The sequence below is a fragment of the Pholcus phalangioides genome, unplaced genomic scaffold (assembly GCF_987345545.1).
Source record: "Pholcus phalangioides strain wild (caught in Gottingen) unplaced genomic scaffold, Ppha-v1.0 ptg000172l_1, whole genome shotgun sequence".
In the NCBI taxonomy this organism is placed as follows: domain Eukaryota; kingdom Metazoa; phylum Arthropoda; class Arachnida; order Araneae; family Pholcidae; genus Pholcus; species Pholcus phalangioides.
In genome coordinates, this window is record NW_028301637.1 from 3,125,205 (window position 1) to 3,152,836 (window position 27,632).

General features: G+C 38.5%; 1 protein-coding gene across 2 annotated transcripts; it reads left to right on the plus strand.

Annotated features, from left to right (window-relative positions):
- On the plus strand, positions 1 to 25,357 carry LOC149063386 (procathepsin L-like). Of its 2 annotated transcripts, none has more exons than XM_089255921.1 (8): positions 1 to 136; positions 2,865 to 2,980; positions 5,513 to 5,652; positions 8,247 to 8,435; positions 12,439 to 12,630; positions 19,011 to 19,176; positions 23,767 to 23,875; positions 24,941 to 25,357. In XM_089255921.1, the coding sequence occupies exons 2-8, from the start codon at positions 2,869 to 2,871 to the stop codon at positions 25,038 to 25,040; spliced, it is 1,008 nt and encodes a 335-aa protein (XP_089112047.1). In that variant the 5' UTR covers positions 1 to 136; positions 2,865 to 2,868; the 3' UTR covers positions 25,041 to 25,357. The 2 variants fall into 2 exon arrangements, with proteins under 2 accessions (XP_089112047.1, XP_089112049.1); XM_089255923.1 differs by having other exon boundaries at positions 46 to 131.
- Positions 25,358 to 27,632: the final 2,275 nt, after the last annotated feature.

The following is a 27,632-nucleotide window of genomic DNA, read 5'->3' on the forward strand; positions in this document are numbered from 1 at the left end:
GAGCGGTTACGTATCGGATTGCTATTTTTCTTCGCGAATTGTTTTTGTTTTAGTTCCAAATTGAGCAGCTCATTGTTGTCTTGTTTCTCCTACTGTTTGGTTCGTATTTTCTCAACAGTGAAGTTCCAGAAGTAGGGTAATGTATTGCGTATTGTTTGCGACAAAATATTAATCAAAGTTGATTGTTTGATGTTATTGTTGTGAATTCTGGGGTTGGATATCTGAGAGTTGAAATTTGTATCAAATTTTTGCTCCCGACTTTATACTGATGTACAAAAATTTGTAATTTTGGATGTAAATTAATTTTTACAATGGTTTTTTGTTAAAAACTGTTCCGGTCTTAACAATAGGGATTTTGGGAGAGTGGAGGGGGCAACAATAGACTCGAACATATTTTCCTATGTACAGTCCCGTTTATAACGTTCTCACTTACAACGTTTTCCCGCTTAGTTCGACTTGTTAAAATTTCCCGTTTGAAGCGTTTTCCTCCCGCTTACAACGTTTTTTTGTGACGGTTTATCGAAAACGTTATAAGCGGGATCGATCGACTATATCAGCCATTTTCCAACATTGCCGGGGGGGGGGGGCGGACCCAGAGGCTTGCGCACTGGGGTGCTTATGGGAAGAACCACTGTTAGGGGTAGGCCATGCAACCAAGCAATTTACAAACTATGTCCCTAAGGCATATTCAACAACGCCTTTTCAAAAAAATATCCCATTGTGCCAATTGTTCTTAACCAAGTCTTTTTCTCCAGGGCGATTCATACAAAGCAATTTTCACGGCAACAATGCTTTACAAACAGTACTGCACGCAACCAATTTCTAACAATGCTCCCAACAACATATATTTCCAAACAATACATACTTGGCAACAATGGTCTGTAAATAATTAATTATTTGTGTATTGAATGGGAGGGGGGCAGAGAAGGGTTGACATTACAGTGGCGGTCTCAATAAGTTGGGGTGAATTGGACAGAAAACACCGGATTACTGAAAATTCATGTTATTATGGAGCCATTCAAGTATTACATAAGCAGATTTTCAGTCATTTTTGACCCGACCCCCCCCCCCCCACACTTGTCAGCGAAATTTCGTCAGCAGCTTAGAATATTTCATATCTTCAAAAAGGGGTGGTTGATGACGGAAGCAACCTTCAAACTCCCCTCTCCCCTTGTCATCAAAAGTCAACTAATCCGAAACCCCCTCCATGCTGACGTAATACTTAAATGACCCCTATCCAAAATGAAATAGAAAATGGCTTTTTGAGTGGTAGGTCCTACTACTTCCTATTTTGTCATTATTTCTATGGTTTAATTCATTACACAACTGCTAAGACCAACAGACTGTTTAAAAGAGGCTGACGAGGGGCTCCAATATTAATTTTTTTGCATTGTAAATTTTACTGTAGAGGGGCTTGAAGATCCACTTGAGACCCCAGTCTGAATGAAGGCCAGGACTCTGCCACCAGACTTATCCCATTGCTCAGATCTCTTTCAGCCCATCTTTGTGTCTAGAACAAAGTGTGTATACCTAACAATCGGAGTTGCGTATCTAGTGTTGTTTCTGATTTTTCAGTGCTGCCATCTATGTTTGGAATTGTAAGCGAAGTGTAATGATAACATATTTGTTCCGCTGTAGGCTGTTGCTCTCTATGGTGAGACTTGTTAATGGGGAGATCAGCTCTCATTCTCCCCGTTAATGAGACCCCATTCTAGGGATCGAGACCTTTTTCCAATTGAAATTACTCACATCCGCAGGAGAAATGGGACAAAATGAAGCAAAACTCATGCTTGGTGAAAAACAAAGGTTTTAAAAAGAATTTTGAAATACTCCAGCACCTCCAAGTTTTGAGACTCGAATTATCAAGAGATTACTGTACATGTTTCATGAGAAGCACATTTCGCATTAAAAAGGTTTGACTGAATGCTACGCTTGTTTTTGAGTTGCAATAGGAGAAAAAGTTCAGTGATGCATGGCAATTCGATGCTCAAGTTCTTTGGAACCTGTGTATGCAATTGCTAGAGCAGTGATTCTTAATCGAGAGCCCTGGGAGAGGTTTGGGGCAATTCAATTTTATCGTAATTTCTGTGCAATTTGATCCAAGTATAGCGACTCATTCGTGTTGCATGTCAAGACATCACTGTCAAACAATTCTGTACAGATACAATTAAAAACTTCATAAAAATGTCATAAATATTTTCTACTAGTTATATAATACTTGGTGCTGCCCAGTTTTCTCTATATACTGGGAGCATTGAAGAAGTTGCAAACCATTGCAAAGAAGTAAATATGTTTGAAGCACATTGTTGGAAAACTAAGGTAACCAAATTAAACATTTCAAAAGTCATTGTTGGGGCTTGAGGACGATTGTTGCCATACAGTTTTTTACCCATTTCAGGCATATGCCCAGTGCTGACAAACTTTTAAAGTGGCATATCTATCATTAGAGTTGGGTTCTGTGGTGTATATGCTAAATTTGGCTAAGATCATCCTAAAATTGTACATTTGTAGGCCTATAGAGAACATAGACAGAAAACCAATTTTATAATCAACTACTACATTTATTTCATCATGGAAGAATAGGAACCGATAAAACCTATTTTTGGTGTTTCCTTCGAAGCAACTACCCTGTGCAATTATGCATTTTTGTCATTGTTCCTACAGAGATGTAAATGCATATTACAAGTTTTTTGTCACACCCTCCAACCTTTATTACAAATTGCAGTGTCCAACCCGGCCATGTTTCACGAACTGACCAAACATACGCCAAATACTCTATCAGCGACATGATCCATTGATAAGTTATATGTTCTTATTTCTGTTTGAATCATACACATTAATGAGGCAATTGTTGTTTTTTCTAGGATCATGAAGTTATTAATGCTGTGCGTGTTATCCTGTTGTGCGATGGTTTGCTATGGAGCGTTGTCATACGATGATGTCATAAAAGAAGAATGGAAAGCCTTCAAAGCAGAATTCAGTAAGGAACAAACAGTATTTATCTTTTCTTCATTATATTTAGGGCTTGACCAATTGAAGAAGAACAATTTGGTCACCTGTTCAATTTCTTTAGAGCCAAGCATGGTTTTAACGGAGGGAAATTTAAAAATTTTTTTTTTGAAAATATATATATTGTGGGGTAAAAATAACTTATCTTCCAAGTTATAAACAATGATTACAAAAAAGTCCCTGTTTTCTTTGCCGTGAAAAACTATTCCTAGAGAATTCACCCAAAAAAAGTCTGCTTTCGTTCCCCTTCCTGAAATGTAGCATAACTGCCATTATTTGATAGATCATAATCATAAAGCAAATTGTCACTATTGCCCAAAATTAGGAAGAAATGTTTCATTTTGACAAAAAAATCCAAACAGCCAACATCAGTTCAGCTTCTCGACAGTCAAATTGGCAAGGTAGATGCGTCAATTTTGCGAAGATATGTCCCATTCTGAATAAGTCTGTCCCAAATGGCATGATTTGCATTTGAGTATAGTAATGACAGGTATTAAGAAGACATCAATGAATAAGGCAAATACACAAGGTCGTGTATTTTCCTTATTCGTTTGTGTCTTAATATTCTTGGGCAACGTTGATCAACTCTTTAATGACAGGTAGTTTAACTTTTTGTTGGGCAAATATTGGGGATGTTTAGTCCCAAATCACTCTTTTTCCAAAAAGGAAAAATTTCTACAATTTTACTTTCATTTATGAAAACTCCATGCTTTGTTTTTCAAAAATCTCTCTTATGTATGCCTTTGTATGGAATTTGAACCTGCTCAAAAATCTCCCTAATTTTCATTCTGCAAGGTTGGCATGGGCATCGATCCTGAACAATGTGACAGGAGGAGCAAAGTGGTGTTACTGTAGTTTGATAAACCTTCTGTATTTTACGGGACAGACAGATTTCCCATTATTATACAGTGCTTGGGAGGGGCGATCGTCCCCATCACCCCCCCCCCCTGAAAGGCAGACATCTGCAGCTGCTAATGATGCCGAGGAAGACAGTCTTCAGCTGCATATGATGAGAGGGGTGATCACACCCATCTAGATCTGCACTTGGGTTTGTTGACTGTTTTTCCCCCTCAATGGGTACAAATCGTACCCTCTTTTTTGGTCGATTCATGGGGATTCTCTCTCTCATATCTCCTGTCACATAATTCTTTGCATGTTAAATGCCTTGTTTTGAAATTTGAGCAATTTTTCCCTATTGAAGGTAAAATATAGTAGAACAATGGTCATCTGAACCTTGATTAACTGAGTTCAGGTTATCCAAGAAACTTTTCATAAATCTATTTCCAGAAATCAAGTGCAGTCAGTTGAAACCAGAGCCGTTGGCAAATGAGGCGGAGCCCAGAAATATGTTGCCTTTTGTATTATAGGCACGGGCTCACCTTCCAACAAATTTGTCACAAAGAACACTATAAACGGTCCCAAAAATTCATATTTCCCCAGGGCCCGAACTTATGAGAAACAGGTCCTGTTAAATGCCTAGCATCAAAACAAACTCATTTATAGACTACAGTGTGTAAAAGAGCTCCATGGCTTGTGAAGTTTAGACCAGTTTTTCCCAAAATGGGTTATATCGATTTTTGATTGGGGGGGGGGGGCATGAAATACGGTTAAACATTCGATCTCATGGGTTGCCTTAACCAGGGATGATAAGAATTTGTTTTCTCCAAGAAAGAAGTTTGATTAGAAAAATTTCTAATCAAAGTAAAAGAATGGGGCTGTTTATTCAGAATTAAATTGCACCTCGAAACTACTTTACTTCACACCAACTCTGGACATACATCGCCATGCTGCAATTTCCAACCATTGGAGTTGGGTGGGAAATGGAGGCACCATCTATCTGTGGTTTCCCCAGGATCTGTAGGACAACTTGTTTCTGACAATCCTATGCCCAGATTTGAACCCATGGACCTTAACAGTAACCTTCATTAGTGGAAGACTAGCACCTTACCACTGCACCACTCGGGCACTCAGCCCGAAATCTAGAAAATATTCCTTTGCATGATATAATCAGTGAAGGAAAACACAAATAGGTAAATAAAAACCACAGAATTCCTTACATGTTTCGATACAAACAATAGTTGCTGCTTTCAGAGGATAAATATACCACTTTCGCCCTCTGACGAGGAATATAACTTGGTTTGGTTACCAAACCTTTACTCTCGGTTGCTCAGTGAGAAAAAATGTCTGTTTGAATCAAATGCCATGTAAAGAATTTGGTATCACAAATCAGGTGGTTTTTTTTTTTCGGCTAAGCAACCGCAAGTTAAGATTTGGTAACCAACCGAAGTGGGACCTTGGTCTGATAGGGGTTATATTTATCGTCTGAAGATGGCACCCATGGTGTGTCGAAATGCATTAGGAATTTCAAATTTTTCTGTGAATTCATCTGTTTCTTTGTTCTTCTTTTATGAGCTGGAAATCCTTCCATCATGATTCTAATGACAGCGGCAAAAGCCAGTGTTTCATGATGAGCAATTAATACAGTTTTAATTAATCTTGGTAGATAAGCTGTATAAGGAGACGGAGGACTTCTTCAGGATGAAGGTGTTCATGGAGAACAAGCATAAGATTGCTCAGCACAATCAGCTGTTTGACAAAGGACAGAAGAGTTACAAATTAGGCATGAACCAGTTTGGAGACATGGTAAGAACCAACGCAATAGCAGAAAATTTTGAAAATGCAATACGTTATCAATGTGTAATGATACCATGAGGGCATGTCGTAAATGAAAATGGCTCAAATCACCATATTCCCTGGATTATCTGGCATGTTGGAGAAATATCGAGGGAGACCAACATGCCGAGAATACTCATATTTTTCGAGGGAAAAAATGGGAAATTTGAGTTACAGATTGTGATAATATTTAATTCCTGAAAAATTCATAAATTACAGACTTGAAGAATAGATTGAATTGGCCGATTTCAATCATATTGGTCTGCATTTTGGCATATTTTATGACCCCTAGCTCCCTTGTCTTAGTCATTGTTTATTTGTGCCCCCCCCCCCCAGAATAGTTTAATAAAATAACCACTTCATGGCATTGAATGGGCACATGTTAATATTGGACAGCCCACAGTCACATTCTTAGGGTCGGTGATGCACACTTCGAGAAAAAATGATTTATATAAATTCACAGAATTGATTACATATCGGTTAGTGTGAGGGAGAGATGATTATCAGAAGTTCACACATGTCCCGTTCTCACATCAAATACAGTAGACTCTCACTCATCAGACCAGTGTATGCTGGATTTTCAAAATCTCCAGATTACTGGAAGACCTATCTAAATAGCATAAACTTCTGCTCACAGACATGCAGTGACATTTTTTTTCATAGTACATTCGCAGGAAGCCTGCTGGCAGGACCAGAGTACGAGTCTACTGTAGTGTTAGCTGCTAACATTCCAAGACCAATCTAGTCTCTAGCCAGGTACTTTTTCAACTGCCGAGATGATAATCTTATGAGTAACAATCATTAAGTGAGTAATGCAGCCATCTCGATATTTGATCTCCCCATTAAAAAGCCTCGCCACAGAGGGAAACAGGTCCACAGCGATACAGTTACTCAATCATTACACTTCACTCAAAGTTAGAAGAATTGATGGCAGCACCGCACATAATGATCATTACCCATAAACAAACTTCACGTTAGTTTCACAACACATACATGCATATTCAAACATGTACCGATTCGTTAGAAGTTCCACAGAGGAATGGGGACAAGGTGCGTGTGTGTGTTTTATGAGTTGTAGTCATCTTGACATCATGGACCCCTTGGGCACAGTGGCATTATAAGGAAGAGTCCTTTACTTAACTGGAAGAAATAGTCTATAAATTTACATACTTAATCTTTAAAATCATACTCCAGATTTCGTTGTCATGGAGGTCCCTATGCTATTCCCTGGGCTAATGCCTTGAAATTTGAACACTAGTGTAGTGTTTAGAAAAAAATGGGCCAAATTTCTATTATAACAAATTGGGAGGCCATCATCATTAGTTATTGGATGGGCCTACTTGGTTGGAAATAAAATTCTAAGACATTAGAGGATAGAGCGAGCATGAATTGATATTCAGCTTTATCAATATACAAGGTGAATGTGATATGCTCTGCCAAATGAAAAGAGGTGATAGACAAGCCTAAGTGAAACATGAATCACCCTACGAACCCTATTCTATGTCAAAGCGTTTTTGAGTTATGGTGGATAATCGATTATGGGAAAAAAATGCATCTAGTCTGAAAAAAACCAGCATTTACGAAGCTGCTGAGAGACCTACACAAAACTAAGTACATATTTGGAAAACATGGAAAAAGTCCTATAACGTGATATAAATTCTTTCATCAAAATATCTGGATTTAATGGCGAGCTACAGGTGCAGAAAGATTGCTGAAGTTCAAAATCTAATTGTCAACATTTTTCATTGTCAATTACGGAAATACCCTTCTAGCTACAATCGGTCAAGTATACCAAAAACTTGTCCACATTGCACTAGCTTTCAAAAGAGCCTACTATAAACCAAACCAGTATTCTGGTTCAGGTGAAATTGGGCCTTTTGTTTGCAATATATCACTGAAATCGGTGACAGTTCTTCGCTTATAGCTAGCCAGCCATCAAATACAGATATCCTGATAGAGAGGGTATCACCTTATAGAATTTTTCCTGCAAAATCAAATTGTTGCCAAAATCTGTATCTGCCTATTATGAATTTTTGTCAAATATTTGCTTTTATAAACATCAATTTTACTGATATATTGTGAACAAAAGGCTGAATTTCTCTTGTACCAGAATGATGATATCGATTATTGTAGGTTCTTTCGAAAAGCTGATTTCATGGAAAAGCTTTTGGTAAACTTGACCAATCGCAGCTACAAGGGTGTTTGCGGAATTTCAGGTGGAAAAATTTCGGTGACTTTTGGATTTTGAACTTTGCCAATCTTTCAGCACTTGTAGCTCAACATTAAATCCAGATATTTCAAATGGCGTTGGTGCCACCTTATAGAATTTTTTCTGTTGTTTCCAAATATGTGCTTATAGGCCTCTCAGGAACTTCACGATTTTTGTTTTTTCAGACTAGGCTCATCCCTCCCCCCCCCCCCCATAATCAATTACGGGTGCTTCAGATTTTTCGTGGACTCGTCTATTACCCATTCTGGTATGGCCGAACACGTTACGTTTGCCCTGTATTTAGTTTGATTAATGCTCTTTCAAATGTGTTTTAATAATTTTTTCCTCGTCTCAGCTTCACCATGAATTTATTGGCACCATGAACGGGTTCAAGAGGAATTACAGGCAACTGAAAGCAAATGGATCATCTTTCCTTGTTCCAGCAAACATTGCTGTGCCAAAGTCAGTTGATTGGAGGAAGGAAGGTTACGTAACACCAGTCAAAGATCAAGGACAATGCGGATCTTGTTGGTCGTTTAGTGCTGTAGGTTTTTCTGAATTTTGTTCTAATTTTGTTTCATAAGTTCTCTTTGAATGCAATTATTCTCAGATCATATGATGAAAGAACATTGTAATTTATTTCACTACTTTCAGAAGTAAGATTTACTCAAGCATGGATCTAAACGAGGGCGATGGGGGAAGGGGCAATCACTCCTCCCAAGAGCCAAATAATAGGGAGGAAATTTGTTTATCCCATAAAATGCAGGATGATCTGATGCACCTACACAATAAGTTGCTTCTCAAACACATTGCAGTATAGATCCACTTGCCTCTGCTCCATTCGCAACTTAATACATCTGCCACTGTTCTATTTGCAGCAGATGTCTGCCTTTGCTCCATTCGTATCTGAAGTTATCTGCCTTCGCTGAAGTGCAGATTCACAGAGGAAGGGGGTGTTGGGAACAAATGCCTTCCCAAGAGCCGAATGATGTTGGAACATTTTTTTGTCCCATAAAATATGGGATGATCAAACAAACTTACACAATTTGCCCCTCCCGTCACATTGTCCTGATCCACGCCTGGATTTACCACGGCTTTCTGAAATTAGATCATGGTTGTGCAATGACTCATTTGAGAACTTAATTCAGCCAACAAATGAATTTGAATGTTTTTATATACACACTTTGTTACATTGCGCATGTTGGACGACAAAGAAAAACTTTAGTATAGCCCTTGACTTGATCTAATATATATTTGAGGCTATCATTCATAAAGTCTTTCTGAGTTTTCTGGGCTAATGGCTGCCTGACATTGGAGAGCTTTTTTTTTTACCTTTTTCTTGCTCTGCTTCGGAGCATCTTCAAGAGTGAAGTCATCACTTCCCCGTGATGGTACTTGGTACTAAATCTAGCAAAAAGTCCTATTAAAAACTCCAATCCTAGAATGGGTTACAGCTAAAAAAAAACTGAAGGCCGGTTTGCACATGTCAAGTCATTTAGTTGACAAGTGTTTTGTAGTTAAGTAGATACGTTGTGCCAATTACTAAAATCTGTAAGTAATCAAGTGGTGAATGCTCATTTGATAATATGAGGCCGTGCCCGCTGGAGCATGTTCGGGCCTACTTAACCGAAGAAATAAACCAGATTCTATCCTACTTTTCTAATTGACAACTAAATCATTTGCAACTTAACTTATGGTTAAAACGTTAATTCAATAATTTGGTAGTCAAAATGGTTGGATGTCACGCGAAAAACTAGAAGTCCATACTCTGTTCAGTATCATCTTTCCTCTTGTCAATTAAGAAGCTTTGTAATCTGGTTACGAACACAATGTCAAACCAAACATGTTGAGACGGCAAATGAAAGAAAGATGGCTTGATGATCAAGTCCAATCAACAACAGTCAGCATCCGGTAGTAGAGTACAAAGTGATCTATGAACTTTTACAATACATTCCAGCCAAATAAATGTTGGTAGGTGAAGAGGAACTGGACATCACTATCAGCCAGCAGTCATCAATTCATCGAAATAACCTCTCAGCAGTTTATCACTTGAAGTTTACATTGGAGTGGCGCAGTGGTATGAAGGTTGCCATCAAGGTCTGCAGGTTAGAATCCGGGAAAGAACATCAGAAACAGGTGACTTGACAAGAAACTGTAAAACAAATGAAACCTACCAAGCTTGGGGTGACCACCAATAGATGCCGCCTTCATTTCCCCACCCAACTTCACTGGTTGGAAATTGTCGTATGGTGATATATGATTGGCGGTGTGTGGTTAAGTAACCATTCACTAGTCTCAAATCTACAAGACTTATTAGAGAACTTTTAGAACAGTGATTCCCAACGTGGGCATTAACGGCCCCTTGTGGGGGAGATGGAATGTTCCAGGGGGCGGTAGAAGCTACATGTTTAACATGGAATCCTATGGGTTAGATTGCGTTGGGGGGGGGGGGGGATAGGAGAAAAAAATTTCTGAAGAAGGGGGCGATGCGATAAAAGAGTTTGGGAAACTATGTTTTAGAATTTCATTAAGATCATGTGCATCCTGACCAGCCAGGAACAGCAGGGCCAATCAATTAACTTATAACATGATTTTAGCTATTAAAACAGCAGGGCTGTTAGTTAACCATATGGAGAGTTAACGACTGGAGTCGAGAACGATCAGGAAACTTAAGTGAAATGAAATGTGATTGTTAAGAGCGCACAACTATTATTTATGGGGGTAATTTCCAGCCCTGTGTCTATGCAGGAGCCAATCAGCTTCAAGGCCAATCCGATTTGCATTGAATATTGCATTCAAAAGATCGTGATCTGAAACTGGCATCCATACAATCAGCCTTGTTCGCAGATACACAACTACCATTTCACAGACAGACAGACAGAACAAAAGATAAGTATTAATGTATTTAACCAATCAATTGTCAAATTAATTTCTCAGAGCGTTACCCGCAGTGCCCACTTTTTTTTCCTTTTCTTGGAAATTTGAAATATTAAAATATTTTTATAGCATGTTTTTTTATAGCTCGAATGTGTCAAGACGTAATATGACACCACAAAAGTTGGGGGGGGGGGGGTCATAATGTCCTGTGACTAAAAGAAATGCTGTTGATGCATTTATGTGGAACCATAGTAGTTGAACCTTTGCTAAAAGATATATGAGTAATAAAACAGATGCATCTTCGCCAGGGAGTTGGAAATTGAAACAAAAGCGATGGGGCTGCAGCTTTGCAAAACATAACAAAGATAATAGTAATAAGAATCTCAGACCTTGAAATATAATTGTCAACTCCATCTAGTGATGAGATAATAAAATAGAAGGATGGCTGTGCAGAGATGGCAGCACATGTATGACAAATTATTTCGTCATATCTATGTGAAAAAAACCGAAAAGTCTGTGCGTCGGCAAATGCCGTCGTACGTACCACCATTATGTATGGCAGCGACGGCAATTGCGATCGTAACCACTTGATTGGTGAAAAAGGCCGAAAAAAGTCTGCACGTTTGCAAATGCCATCGTAGGCACCCCCATTACGTATGGCAGCGACGGCACATGCCGACATAACCACTTAACTGGTTAACCGAATATATAGTGACAATTTCGGACCGTTATGCCAGGGGTCTATGGATATTACAGTTCCCAGCTTTCACGCACCACCCTGAGGGCAGATTTGATCTGCAGGACTGACCCTACATTCCCTTTTAATTATCCAAAAATATATTAAATAAACAAAAAAATTCAGTATGTAATCAGAGGAAACTCATGGGTTCAAATTCTCGAAAAATTTGAATTGACCAAGTTCCATTGCAATTTGTGTACATTGCTTATTGCGAAATCCAAAACTTTCCTCAAAGAAACTAAAAACTTTTCTAATAACTATATACAGTGGAACCTCTCCTAATGGACACTCCTCGTTAACTTCTACTTCACTAAACACCAACTCTGGCCATATCGCTATATTGCAATTTACTGCCATTAGTGAGATGGGTTGGAAGTGAAGGCACTGTCTATTGGTGGTCGCCTCGAGTTCGTTAGGGAAAATATCTTATCTATATCCTCCCTTGGGTTCGAACCCGGGACCCAGACAACAACCTTCATGATGGTAGACGAGTATCTTACCACCATGCCACTCGGGCACGCTCTCCTCCTCGTTATCCCTGTCCCATAGAATATGGCTTTAATGTATTTCACTCCTTGTTAGCGAACACTTTTGATAGCGGACAGATCAAGCTTTCTTTATTTAGACAATTGATGATTATGCATAACCACCACACTGGTAACTTTAAAAACACACATAGTAACATCGATTTCAACATTTATAGGAACTAATTGCAACTAAAGCCAAACATCGTGTATATGTGAAAGTCTTATGAATGAGGTTCTACTGTACATCGTACCTCCCCATTAGCAGACACCTGTTAGCGGACAAAATTTTTGGTCCCATGGGTTTCATTATCAAGAGGTTCTACTGTAATGTGTTTAGTTCATTCAAATTTCATGTTCACATGATTTAGTTCTAATTTAATACTAGAATTTATTCCATTTTACAGACTGGTGCTCTCGAGGGCCAACATTTTAGAAGGACAGGACAGCTTGTTTCGCTCAGCGAGCAGAATCTTATCGATTGTTCAACAAGGTATGGCAACGAAGGCTGTAATGGAGGATTGATGGATCAAGCATTTGAATACATAAAAGAGAACCATGGCATCGATACGGAAGAATCTTATCCTTACAAAGGAAAAGTATGTTTTAAACAGTTCAAATTCGCTTTTGATTCTCGAAATTTATTCCATGAGCATGGATCGTGATGCATTTTTAGAATTTTAGCTGGTGACAATATCCTAATACATAGAAAAGATGGTGAAAAAATTATTATTACAGTATTTCCTGCCTATAACATAGCTGACAAGTTTCCCTGATTTTCTCGGAGGCTCCTGAATTTCTACTTCATTTCCTGGAAATCAGGTACTTATTATATCTCCCGAATTCTAACCATGATTGCGAAAAATCTCTATACCCGAAAAAATTCGAAAAACCTGTTTTTTTTCTCTCTCTCCAAAATGACCCGAGATGTGTAATCTAAATTGTTGAAATCGTGCGAAATCATAAATAATGTTTCATCCTGGCAAGAAGACCAATTCACCAAACAGCTAGCATCAGTTCGGTCTCTGTTTATGGGCATTGGAAGCATTTTATAGACCTGTGGGTGTTTTAGCTTTATGCAAAAAAAAAAAAATTCCCTTTTATGAATTAATCGTATGGTGCTCGAGCAAACCCAGCTCTTATGGCTCTGCACTGCATGGGCAGATCTAGAGCTCACTGTTGGGAGGGGGATTTTATGAATTGCTAAGAATTGGTTGTTGAATGGGGTGACCATGTGCCCTGCAGTTTCTCCTGGTTTTTTTTTTTTTTTGTATCCCATCTTTTTTTTAAAAATTTCCTGGTTTTTTCTGCTTTTTAGTCAAAGTTTTCTTGAATTTGATATTTAATCAAAAACATTGCTACAGGTGATTTTTCAACAGATTGATTGAATTGCAATATTATCGCATTTCACTTGGTGGGGATGATCACCTTCCCCCCAGATCCACACCTTCTGCACAGTGAAATGAACATATACATCCTGTTTAGTCTGTATGTTCTGTTTTCATGATTGGAGTTGTTAGCACTAGAACGATAGAAGCAGTCATTTTGTAACTGAGCTACTTTAATGTGTAATTACACCCAAACGGGTTATCTCAGGTTGTTGAAATTTCACGACTTTTCTGATCTTGTTAAGGTTTAAATTCCTAAAATAGAAATGTTCTGGGTTTTCTAGTTTGGTGGTAAAATTGCTGTAGAGTAATTTTATAAGTTCTACGTAATATTACTGTAGAGGTTATATTTTGACCACTACACTAGACCGCTAGATATTATACACTAATATGATTGCAAAACCATGCTAATGGACAGTCTTTTTATGCAAACGTTAATATTGAGGAAACAAATGTTTTATCATGGTGTTTGCTTTTCCCAAGTACCCATTTTGTACCATTCAAAGGTATAACTTTGACGAAGCTCGAAGCTTCTCATAGAATGTAATTCAATTCATTTAACGTTTCTATGGCTCTTCATATCAGCAAATGCAATGCGGTAAAAATTTGGTGGAGTGCTGGGCCCCCTCTATAGTGAATATGTATTGTGAAGAAAGAACAAAATAAGAATCGTCTCGGACCCCCAGGCTGGAACCCTGTCCATATGTAAAATTGTGAAAAAAAAGATATTTTTGTTGTGCAACATTGGATCAGTAAATGCAGTGCAGTGAAAAATGCAAAGTTACTCGACAAAAATCTTTCACAATTTTACCTATGGACAGGGTTCCAGTTTGGGGTCAGAGACAATTATTTTTTTTTTGTTTGTTTCTTCATACTATATATTCACTATGGGGAGGGGGACTCCACGAAAAATTCCAGCCTAAGGGCCTGCCTGCTAGATCAGTGTTTCCCAAAGTGGACAATATCCCCCCCCCCCCATCAGTGGGTGTTGGAATGGTCCGGGGATAGAAGCTACATGTATAACATAGGATTCTATGGGTTCGCTTGAGTTGGGAGGCAATAGGAGAAAAAATTTCTACCACCATCCTTGGTACGCAATATTCTTCATGGATATTCTTGATCTGTACCTATACAGATTGCAGTCATGCCATGAACTTTTACCAGCAGATACCATACAGAGGGAAGCATTTGCGAGGTGAGCTTTCTCCAAAATTGGACAGAATCCTACCTGATTCTTCAACATCTTGTGGACAGATGAAGCTTATTTTTCTTTTCATGTCAATGTCAATACCCATAACTGTTGCATCTGGGTGACATTTAATCAATGTCAGATGCAGAACCATTGTGTTCCCCAAAAGTGGCAGTGTGGTATGGGTTCATAGGTTCATTCATCATACGACCCTTCTTTGAAACGGAGTGCCCACTAAATTGGTGGAAAACAGCTACTGTGAATGTGCAGCATTATGTAACGCTTCTGCGCAAGAAGGTTGTCATGTTTGTGTAAAAGAGATGCACTTTCTACTGTCATGCTTAAGCAAGATGGAGCAGCTAGTCACTCTGCTACTCCAGTCAAGGCATTCCTTATACAGATGTTCGAGGAAGACAAAATTATTAGCAGGCATTGCAGGTTCCCATGGCCTCCTCAGTCTCCAGATTTGACACCAACAGACTTCTGGTTATGGGGATATTTGAAATCCTGAGTGTATCGATCGGGACCATCCAATCTGTCAGAACTGAAAGATGTGATCTGCAGAGAGATGTCATGTATACATCCTGACCTGTGCTGCACTCTGCCGTTGCTGGATTTATGACTCACCTGCAATGTGTTATCCCCTGTGGTAGTGGTCATGTGGAACACATACTGCTGTAATAAACTAGTCGACTCTCGGTAACTCGACACCCCAAAAGTATCGACAAACATGTTGAGTTAGCGAGGTTTCACTCAAAATAGAATCAAAACTTATAAAAAAAATTAACCTCATGAAAAATAATCAAGTATATTTGCTTGTTTTTCTTTCCGAAGAGAAAACAAAATTTTTTCTACACTATTCAGTTTATACCGCGATTGTTCGGCTTTTTCCTGACTGTGTAGGAAGTGACGTACCACATCTAGAGTTTTTAGTGCATTATGGAGAGATGGTTCAGATACTTCTTCATTGGAACTTTCTATAATTCTATTTCTTAGAAACATGAAGCGCTTGCTTTGGGTGATTGATTCTGGAATATCGTCGTCTGCTAAAAGTCCTGAAGTTACAAGATCAGAGTCAATACTCACAAATTCATCATCGATACAATCACCCATAATGCTGTTTATGCTTTCTCCACACTTAATCTGGGAGGAATCTTCAGTAGAAATAATCTTTTTATTTTAATTAATTAATTTTCTTTGGAGAAATAATCGTTCTCCAAAGATTGGTGTTCGTTCTCCCTTTACTGCGACTGGTTTTTACAATTGCCCGTGTTTTACCATTCTAAGAACTTTTTGACATTGGCTGTGGGTACTTCGATAATCCTTTGTTTCTTTGTTCTATATGATGGGTCCCTTTTTTGCGCTATGGGTGGGGGAGGGGCAGGCATGTGAAGAATGAATGTTTGAAGCCTCTTGGCCGGCCTATCATTTTAGTGGCATTGACAGGTCTTTCATTCTTTTCATGGTCAAAGAAGCGTGGATGATCCCTAAAGTGTGGTGTGATCCCTATTGGATGTTAGCAATTTCAACATCCAATACGGATAAAAATCTTTGAAAAGAATGAAAGACCTGTCAATGCCACTAAAATGATAGGCCGGCCAAGAGGCTTCAAACATTCATTCTTCACATGCACGCCCCTCCCCCACCCATAGCGCAAAAAAGGGACCCATCATATAGAACAAAGAAACAAAGGATTATCGAAGTACCCACAGCCAACGTCAAAAAGTTCTTGGAATGGTAAAACACAAGCAATTGTAAAAACCAGTTGCAGTAAAGGGACAAAAGTCGTAGTTGACTTAAGCAGAGTCAAGACAAACATGTGTCGAGTTAGAGAGTTTCCCCTTCATTGAAATTAGTATTGAGCCAACCAAGGGAAATAATATATGTTGAGTTATCCACGTGTCGAGTTACCGAGAGTCTACTGTATTCGGATCTGCTCGGCATTCTGTTCGTTGTTTTGCATATCTTTTCTTTGACTTGTGTATGTCGGCACCACCTATAGACTGTTTTGGGTTTTTCCCCCTGTCTTAAAAAGAAATTCCAGTGACCTAGCGATGCTAACCCTGCAAACTATTTTTATTTCGGTTATTTTTCCAGTTTTTATGAATTTTTAACGTTTCTACGGACTTTTTGCCTACCCTGTATTCAAAAATGATCTGATGACAATATTTCATTGAGAAAAATACGGTAAACTGGGATCTTGAATAGGATAAAATACGGGACATTGCCAATTGTGATCAAATACGTTGCCAGAAGTAGCATTCATCAATTATTATCGAAATTGCTGTAAATTACGTTGAACCCGACATCAGTTATCATAATATAATTTATATATTAATAAAACACTGTGTTCACAACTTTAGTAAATATTAAAAAAATCAAATAAACTTGAAAAATGGTCGAATGTATAAAAAAATCAAAACAACCAAAATTACATGACTGTCCCGTAATACAGGATACAGGTGATTCATCAATTCGATTCAGATATTTTACTGATTCTTGCACTCGGAAAAGTTGAGAAACGCTGTTCTAGATGATGGTGGGAGTCATTTTACTACATATCATGCTTTTGTCTGAGCAAAAAAATAATTCTACAATCTCAGGGAAGCAGAAAAAAAGAGTAGGTCTTGAGTATTGCGTGCACATGAAATTGAAATCGCGGACAAACAAAATTTTTCATTTCGAAATTTTATTACTCTACCACCAATGAATGTGTATGTTTTTTACAAAATGAATTCATTCGGTGCACAATAATATCAACATTGAAAAGCTGTGTTGTGTATATATTTTACATTGCTCAGGATTTGGAGAGCTTTTCACGGTTTTTTCATTCTTCACATGCAATCTCTTGGCAAATTTCTCAAGCGTATTATACTTCATAAACTCTTTTTAAAGTAACTAAACGCAAGATTAGTCATTATCATAACAAGCCCTTTTACCCAAATTCCAAAAAGAAAATGGTGCATGAACAAGGGTTTATTGCAAAAATAAGTCTGAGATCTATGGTTTTAAGAGGATAGAGACAAATACTGTTTTAAGAAGTTTCGATAAAGAGAAAAACTTTATGTTGATTTTTTTTCCTGTTGTGGTCAAAATGACCGCTATCTGTCATTCTAGGTAGTTCGAAATTTCCATAATTCTAGTGTTAAAATTACAGATAATTTACCCCGCTGTTTGGCTATAATTGGGCTAATTTCAAGGAAATTGTCTGTTCGGGTTCTAAGACTGCTATTCATTTGAGTTAGTATTCAACGTCCCTTGCTTCCCAACAATAGTGGTTGCCATCTTCAGAAGAATTGGAAAAACTGGAACAAAAAGTGAAATTTTGCAAAACCTTGGATTGCATTTATGCTCTCGAGTGGATTGGCCTACACTATTGTTTTTTCTGATTGGTCGGTTGATCTTATGGCTGGCGGCAAAGATCTGTGGCTAAACGCATAAAAGAGCAAGAGCGATGCTGCAGAATGGGCCAAACAGAAAAGTCGGCGGTGGCGGAGCATGCCCGTAATGACAGCCACGGTGTACACAATTCAGCAAGGTAGGTAAAGGTAGTACAGGTAATAGCTAATGTTGACCATTTCTTCCCACATATCTACAGAGAGGCTATTGAAATCTTCCAGCACAAAAACAGCTATAATAGAAGAGAAGAAACTTTGATATTGAGCAAATCCTGGACCCCCAGCTCTCAGAAGAACTTCCCCCCTTCGAAATCCAGCAACAGAATGGCAACAACAACCAGTCGGGTTATTCCAAACTAAGAAACATTCCCACCGGCCATAAGATCAACCGACCAATCAGAAAATAATAGTGTAGGCCAAGCCACTGGAGGGCATAAATGCAACCTGAGACTCCGCAAAATTTGACTTTTTTGTTCCAGTTTCAACAATTCTGAAGATGCCAACCACTAGTGTTAGGGAAATGTTAAGGACTAACTCAAACGGACAATCGTCTTAGAACCCGAATAGATCATTTTCATCAAATGATGGTCACGAAAACGTTATCAACAATTTGAGTTAATTGCCGTAGCTAATATAATGATGTCAGATTTTTCCAAAGAGAAAAGTCCCTACGATTTTATTCCCCTTTATGAAAAATCCCTACATAGTTTTTAAAAATCGTTTATATTTTTTCGTGGATGGTTTTTGTAAGGAATTTCGATCCGCATGAAAAATTGAATCCTCCTGAATTCTCATTCTCCAAGTTCGGCAAATATGCTACAATCTGCCATGGTTTGTAATCCTTGCATGCAAATTTCACTGATTTAAGGAAAAATAAGTCCTATAATTCGCAGGAGTATATTAAAGCAGGTATCGATGCACAAACAATCGAAAATTTGTGTTTATTCTAAAAACGTAACTATTTATTGGTGAATTATAAAACATTGAATTTATGTTGATTACAGGAGGGCAAATGTCACTATAAGAAGCGTAACAGTGGTGCCATTGACACAGGGTTCATGGATGTTCCGAGTGGAGATGAACACAAGCTCAAGGCTGCTGTTGCTACGGTAGGACCTTGTTCAGTTGCTATTGATGCAAGTCACGAATCATTCCAGTTCTATAAATCTGGTAAGTTCTTGCACAGGATACTTGTTCTATATTCTCCTTCGATAATTATATAGGTAACCCACTACGTCATGGTGTCTACCATCAGTCGTGAAATAAGAGAGAAGCTCATTGATATTTTTTAAATGATTCAAGGGTGTCAGCTTTTCTTTTAACACATATTACTGTGCTTGATTGTTATCCCATGAAATAATAGTCCCTTTATCTTGGCTCTGACTCATTTGGAAGTATCCCCAACCCAGGGTTTCTTCAAACTTTTTTCTTGTGAGGTAATCATGGACCCATAACTAGGCTGAGGCAATCAGAGCAGTGCCCCAGGGCCCAGAGCTGCATGGGACTCAAAATCCTTTTTCTGAGCTCAACTCTTTCAAGGGTACCAAGGAAAAACATCTGCCCCCAATGCCCTGAGAAGACACTACGGCCCTGGGTAATCAATACTCCCTTTAAGTTGTGCATGCATGATGCCACACAAAAAACATCAAAGTAAATGTGACAAGTCTGGTTATTATGCATCATTACCAAGCATTTTGGTATGTTTGATAAAATAGAAGTCACCAATGAATGAGGCAAATACACAAAAAATACAAAACTCCTAATTCATTTTCAACTTTTTGTTGCTACAAAAATCGAATTTTCATTTTACACCCCTGAATGAATGAACGCCAGAACTTTGCCACTGGACTTATCCCGTTGCCGAGATCTCCTCCAGCCCAGCTTCGTGGCAGAGTCTGGAACACTTTATTTAGTGTCAAAAAAAAGCCATACCTCGTACAAACTTTTTTGACAACATATTTTCCCCGGACAATTGGGTACTGTCGCAATTAACAAATTTTGTGGTGATTACAGACGAGATGAGATTCGGAGTTGGAGAAGTTTCAGGGTTTACTTAAGATGAATGTACACACATATTAGGATGGAGGTATGTTTTAAAAGCAATTGAGCTTTCCCCCCCCCCCCCACCATGCCATCTGTTATCTTACACTTGCCATATTATATACACAGGATACAAAAAAAAAATAAATGAGAATCTTATTGTGAGATAATATATATATATATCCATCGGAGCGAGTCATCTCGCTTAACACCTTATTGGCGAGCATTTTGCACCCTTGGGATATGGAATTTTTCCCTAACGAGCCTTAGGCGACTACTGGTACACATCACCTTCATTTCTAACCCATCTCATTAATGGCAGTAAATTGCAGTATAGTGATATGGCCAGAGTTAGTGTTTGGTGAAGTGGTTTGCTGCAGAGAGATTCTGTAGCCGCTCAGCCACTTCTCCTTGGAGTATAATGGCTAGATAGAGGTAAGACTTTTAGTACAGAGTCCCATCTGTTCACAGAGGCAACCATCTGGGTCTTGAAAACCAAAAAAAAAAAGAACATAAAAACTGGGTCTTGTAAACCACCCATGATGTACTTCTGTGTTGTATGTTGAGGGCTTGATATGTGTGACTGATTGATGTTAGCTATAGATGGCACTATGTGGTAGAAATCCGCAGAAGACATTGACTCTTCAATCTTTTTTTTAAGCTATAGTATCCTCTGTGAGAGCTTCTTGTGAACTTCAGCTGTAGTTCCCTTCACAGCCTTCACCCTCTCAACCATCATGTCCATCCTGCTTCCCATAGTGGTGATGTCTTCCTTCATAAGGGCAGTGGCGGTGTCATGCTACAGCGACGGATGTGTTGATGGCAGCACTTGTTGCTCATACCTTCTTGGTCACTTCATCAATTATGCCCGCTTTTAAGGCGGCGATGAACATGTTGACTGTGGCACTCAAGTTGGTGATATCCTCTTTGATGGTAGCGATGTCTGATCCATCATTGCCATCAGCTGCTTCAGTGGTTCGCCCATCTCGTCCTTTCCCATACTTCTTGTTTTTACCATTCAAGTCCTTGAAGCGTCCCACTTCTGACACCAAATGAAAAGCAGAAATGAACGGAATTTTCATGGTATCGTATTTCTCGGATGCATGGGTGGGAAAGGAGTAGACGGATGTATGCATCTTGATTGGTTGGAAGGGGTTTGAACAATATTGGTAGTTAGTTTACTTGTGTTTTTGGTCTTTGAAGCCTTTGATCAGAAGCTTTTTAGTCTTTAAATGAGTGCATGATGGCGAATTGTAATAACGAAAAAAAGGAAAGTTGAAGAAAAAGTGAGATTTTTTCAAGAAAAGTGGTCATCTATTTATTTTATCGTCGGACACAAGGCTAAAGCAGTTTGTCTTATTTGCAATGAGAGCATAGCCATGATGAAAGAATAAAGAGGCATTACGATACCAAGCATAGTGCGAAGTATTCTGGATTGGAGGGACATTTTCGAAGTGGAAAAGTCAGCGAACTGAAATTGAAGCTGAACTGTCAACAGTCATTATTCTTCGGAACAAATGAACAGTCTGGAAATTGTGTTCGTGGTGAGGAATTTTTGTTTTACTCAGTAGCTGTGGATGAATCTATGGATGCAACAGATACCGCACAAGCAGCCATTTTCATTCATGGTATTGAAAAAGAACTTAAAAATTGGTGAGGAATTAGCTAGTATCGTGGCACTTAAGGATACCACACAAAGTTTTGACTTATATTCAAGTTTGGCAGAAACATTGGCCAAATGTGAGTTGGACTTGGGCAACATATCTGCCAAAACTGCAGATGGTGCTCCCTCTATGATCGGTCAAAAGACAGGGGTAATTACATTGATAAAGTCAGATGCCAAAAAATGTGAAAATACGAAGATGATGGCTTTCCACACTGCATCATACACCAGAAAAACTTGTGCAAAAAGTTTTCCTCCAACTTTGAGCATGTAATGTCTGTTGTAGTGAAAGCGGTTAACTTCATTCGATCCAAACAACTTAACCATAGACAGTTTCGAAAATTCTTAGAGGATTTGGAAGTTGAGCATGGCGACGTTATTTATTGTACGGAAGTACGCTGATTGAGCCAGGGAAAGATGCTTCAGTGCTTGTTTTCCTTGAAAGAGGAAGTGTGTTGATGTGAATACATGAAATCCAAAGGAAAACTTATTGGAGAGTTTCAAGATAAAAAGTGGGTGAGAGATTTTGTATTTCTTGTCAATATCACTGGTCATCTGAATGATCTAAACTACTTCTTACTGAGAAAAGACCTACTTGTCCATAATCTTTATGAGAACGTGAAAGCGTTCAAAACTAAATTAGTCCTTTGGGAACATCAGTTGCAAAACAAAAACTGCATACGCTTTTCTAAATTATTGGAATTGGTAAATAGATCTATAACTTGTAAACTGGACGATTATGTACAGTGCATTTGAAATGGAATTCAGAAGCAGATTTTCCAACTTCCGCAAGAAAAAAATTTCTATGAAAATGTTTTCCTCACCATTCTTTGTCTATATCGAAAGTGTTCCACCAGAGCTACAATTAGGATTTGCAATGAGACTGCAGTTAGATGCAAGTTTTTTGAAATTCCTTCGTTAATTGATTTTTATTCTATGTATGTGTCCGAAGAAAAGTATCCAGAAATACACAAACATGCATTGTTCATGTCTTCTATATTCGGCAGCACTTACATATGTGAACAGTTGTTTAGTCGAATGAAGAATACAAAAACTAGAACATGTCTGGCTGATCCTCATTTGGAGGATACTTTACAAATAGCAACAACACTATTTTTACTTAATATTGAAGTTTTGTTCAAGCAAAAACAATGTCAAGTTTCGCATTAATTTAGAAATTACATCCACTCACATTCGTAATGCAAGTAACCGAAGACTTTTACTACCGATAAATGGAATCATGTGTGATTAAGTTTACTGTATGAAAAATCAAAGGCCTGGGGGATAAATTTATTCCCCGACATGCCTGACGACCTTTTAAAATTCATTCAACATACACATGCGTAAACGAAAATCGTACATTTTCATTCTGTTTCATACAATATAAAAATACTTAAAATAATTGGTCTTACCCCGATTCAGTTTAATCGAATACACTATCATATATTAACTAATTATCATCACTATTAATAACTCGTGATCCATCCCGTTGAAAAGGAAAACTGCAATCCTATCCCTCGACACCTGTATTCTGCTAATGTAAACATATCCAAAAAAACCAAGTCTCTCTTCACAGTTCAGGCCTTGTGTACCACCGAGAACAGGTGTTTCTCTTCTCTGCACCCCCAACCGAGTCTATGTTACTCTGTAGGTATGGTCTCCCAAACCTTACAGCATATTCTAACCTAAGACAAACTAAGCCCCTGAAAAGTGGAAGGATCACTTTAAGAGAACACAAAGAGACCTTTTTAAGAATTAAACACACACATAAAGTATTTTGTTCGTTGTTTAGTTGTTTTTTTTTACCACTGCTGAACAATGTTCAGAAAACCGGAGTCACTCCTTAATGAGAATTCCCAAATCGGTGATCCTATTCGCCTCTAGTGTAATATTACCATTTAACTTCTAAAAGAAATGCGAGTTGTTGAATCGATAATGAGCTACCATGCACTTGTCAGTGCTGAAACTCATGCTCCATTCATTTGCCCATTCTGCGACAATATTCAAGTTTGTTGGACTACCCCGCATTTTTATTTTTAAAAATTATTATTTTTCAGGTGTTTACGATGAAGCCGAGTGCAGCAACGAGACCCTGGATCATGGTGTATTAGTTGTCGGTTATGGCTCTTCTGAATTCGAGGAAGACTACTGGATCGTTAAAAACAGGCAAGTTTTTTTTTTAATGCTTAATCGTGTTCTTTGTTGATTCTGGAATTCTTTTTAACTGCTAAACCACTCACACACATGCATGTACTAAACATATTTTAAAGTGAAAATGGCAGATGCATGAATTTTCCTGCATTCCCAATTGCTGAAGCTACTCTCGAAGTTTTGCAATGAGTAATGATGTGCTAAAAATTCGAATTATTGAAATATAGAATCTATCTGTCTCTTGCGTAGCTTCAAATGCAATGGTGCAATCTTCAGAAAACACACCAGGGTTTAAGCTACGGTTGCATTTTTTGCAAGAAAGAAAATCGTAGAATGCGAAAAAAGTAGCAACCACTTTCGCAAAAATGCGTACCGGAGGTATGCAACGAGTAGATGTCCAACCATCAATCATTACATTAGCATTGCAGCATTTTGCTAAAGCTTTCCCCCCCCCCCCCATTTTCGCTTTTTTGCGAAAGGAATTTTTCATCCAGCTTAAACCCTGAAACAAACGTCAAAGCAAGAAACAACTTATTTAGTTTGAACTTTTAGTGTTTATTTATCACTTCCAGTTTCGCCGCTTTCTGCACCAATTTCTTCTTGAGTCCAAACCATTCCATGAGTTTCGTCATCTGTTGATTTTCTAATAATCGACTTGTCATTGTCAACACAACCATTATTTCTTCAGTAGCTTCATATTCTAAATCAGCGTTCTTCAACTGCTGGTCTACAGACTGGTTGCGGTCAGCTTAACATTTCACCCAATTCATGTAGCCTTTACATAATTTTAGATTTAATAAATAAAATACAGCTTATGTATTTTAGCCAGTCCTCAAATTATTTCTCCTGTTTTTGTGGGTCCGTAAATTATTTCTGCTCTTAACCTATTTCTTTTGACATGAGAGCCACCTACATTGGAATTTAATACCATTTTAACCACAACGCCATCGGCCACATCAGATTATTTCGAGGGTCACATTTGGCCCATGGGTTGACCATTTATGCTTTAAATATTGTTCCTCGTTATATCAAGTCTTGGATCTGTCAAAAATTCTGAAATATCTGATTTCTTTGTTATAGCTGGAGTGAAAAGTGGGGCCAGGATGGATACATCTACATGTCGAGGAACAAAGACAATCAGTGCGGCATTGCGACACAGGCCAGTTACCCTCTCGTATAAAGAACGATCGTGATTATCAGTGATGAAACGCATTTATATATATCTCATTTGAAGAGACTTGAGATTATTTTGAAGTTATCGAATTATTTAATTTTTGATTGAAATGATTGATTTGTTGTTGATTCGTTCAATTGATTTTTTTTATAGAAAATTTTTCTGTAGCCTGAATTTGGCCGCATTAATTTAAATCCAAAGTGTTCTCTCTTTCCCCCTCCCCTATCGAAAGATCTCAATTTGTAGATCAGTTATACGTTTATACTTCTTTTTTTTCTGTGGTGTTGCATTTACGTTCAATAAATGTTTATTGTCTAAAACCAGCTTGTTATGTGTGCTTTTGTTCCTACCTTTTTCAAAGATCTAGTGCAGTGATTCTGTACCTTTCACAACTAAATTAAAATTTGAAAAATCTCCTGACACACCTCAATGGGGTTCAGGCGCCAAACATATTAGTTGGAAATCACTTTTATGATTATTTTCATTAGTGTTTTTATTCAAAAAATATTTTATGGAACCCCTCGTGGATTTAGTATTATCTATACTCACAGCGATAGAAATACAGTGAAACCTGTACGAAATGGAACATCAACAGACTGAAATAATATCCCATTTTAGACAGATATCCGTTTTGTAAAGGTGCAAGTAAAAGTACTATTCATTGAACAGACTATTTTAATGTCATTCAAGTGTTACGTCGGCAGATTTTTTAGTCATTTTTGACCCCCCCCCCCCTTCCCATCAGCAAAACTTCGTTGGCTGCTTAGAATATTTCATATCTTCAAAAATGAATGATGATGTTAGCAACCTTCAAACCACCCCCCCCCCCCCCCCCCGATGCTGACATAATACTTGAAAGACCCCAAAGCTTTGCTGGGTAACTGCATTCGATTGTCATTGTGTTAAATCCCGATGTTTCGTGAAAAAAATTTTCATTCCGGGAGTAAAAATCGCATGTTCGCCGAATTACGAATGCTAGTTTAGAAACTTTGCCGAATAACGAGCGTTAAATCGCCAATGTTGCCGAATAACGAGCGTTAAATCGCCAATGTGCCGAATAACGAGCGGTATATCGCCAAATAACGAGTGTCGGATCGCCAATCTCGCCAGATGAGTGCTGAATCGCCAAACATCGAGTTGATTGTTCCGAAATTCTCTCCCATTTTGCAACAATTTCTTTCCAAGTATAAAAAAATTAAAAACTTATAAAAAAAAATTTTAGCTCATTTGAAGTGCTGCTGTTCAAGGCAGCAAATAGTGCCCACAGTAAGCAAAAATCATCTTAAATAGACGGGTGCAAAAATTTTTATGACAGCCGCTCTTTCAAACAAGGTGTCAAAAGCCTAAAACACCAAAAACAAAAATCAAGCTGACGAAAAGATGTTTGATAACAAAAGACAGTGCAGTTTTATTTTGAAAAGGGTTGAGGGTTAACGAAAATATTCTTGTTAATTTCACTGTTCCAATTTATAAATATCTGCTCCGAATCCCATATTTTGCTGCTCCGAATCCTGAATTTGCTGCTCCAAATCCTGAATTTTGTTGCTCCGAAATGGACTTAGTCACTTCCCACCCCTGCAACATCTCTTGAGACAAAGCGGTGGGCCATGAGCTGGTTAGAAATACTGTTTTGAACTCATTCAGAAAAAACAGTACCACGATTGGCTGAGTATTGATGGCCAGCGACAGGCAAAAGGGATGGATAATTTGTGACTGCCGTAGTTTTAGGCAGAAAGAGTTACTGGAGTGGCCCAAAAAGCCTGTACAGGTTATATTAGGTGGCTTTTTTCTCAGCCCGAGATATCAAGACAAGGAAACAGTTATTTTCGGGATATTATGCTGAGGTGAACTCGGAAAGAAAAGTCATCACTTCTCCGCCGGGACTCGAACCCAGACCCGCTTGCATACGGGCAAGCATGCTACCATCTATACCCACTGGAGACATGATCCTGTCATCCTTATTTCGCGGCGTGAGGCGCTGAAGTAAATAATATATCCGGAAAATATAACTGTTTCCTTGATATCTCGGGCTGAGAAAAAGGCCATCTATATCTCACTCTAAACCAGTGTTTCCCAAAGTGTGCAATATCGGCCCCTGGTGGGCGATGGAATGGTCCAAGGGGGCGAGAGAACCTACTGATTTATCATAGGATCCTATGGGTTTACTTGAGTTGGGGGGGCGATGAGAGGATAAAATTTCTGATGAAGGGGGCGATGGAACAAAAAGTTTGGGAGACTGCTCTAAACCGTCCCACCTGGAGGCAATTTCCTGAAGTTAAGAAATTCATTGTGATCCACCCTTTAAGACACATATGGTAAACCCTTGGTCCGAAGACTAAATGCGGCCCTGAAGGTTATCTGATGTGGCCTGCCACCCCCCCCCCCCAAAACCTAATTTTGTGAAAAATCAACTAAGCGGCACATTTACAGATCGCTTAAATGACTCGTGGCACAATTCCTGAACATTTAAGAGGCCAGTGATGCATTTTCAGATCACTGAAGTAGGCCCGTGGCATATTCACAGATCACTTAAGTAACCCACGATACGGTTAGAGAACACGAGCGATCCGTAGCACATTTAGAGATCCATTGAGTGAC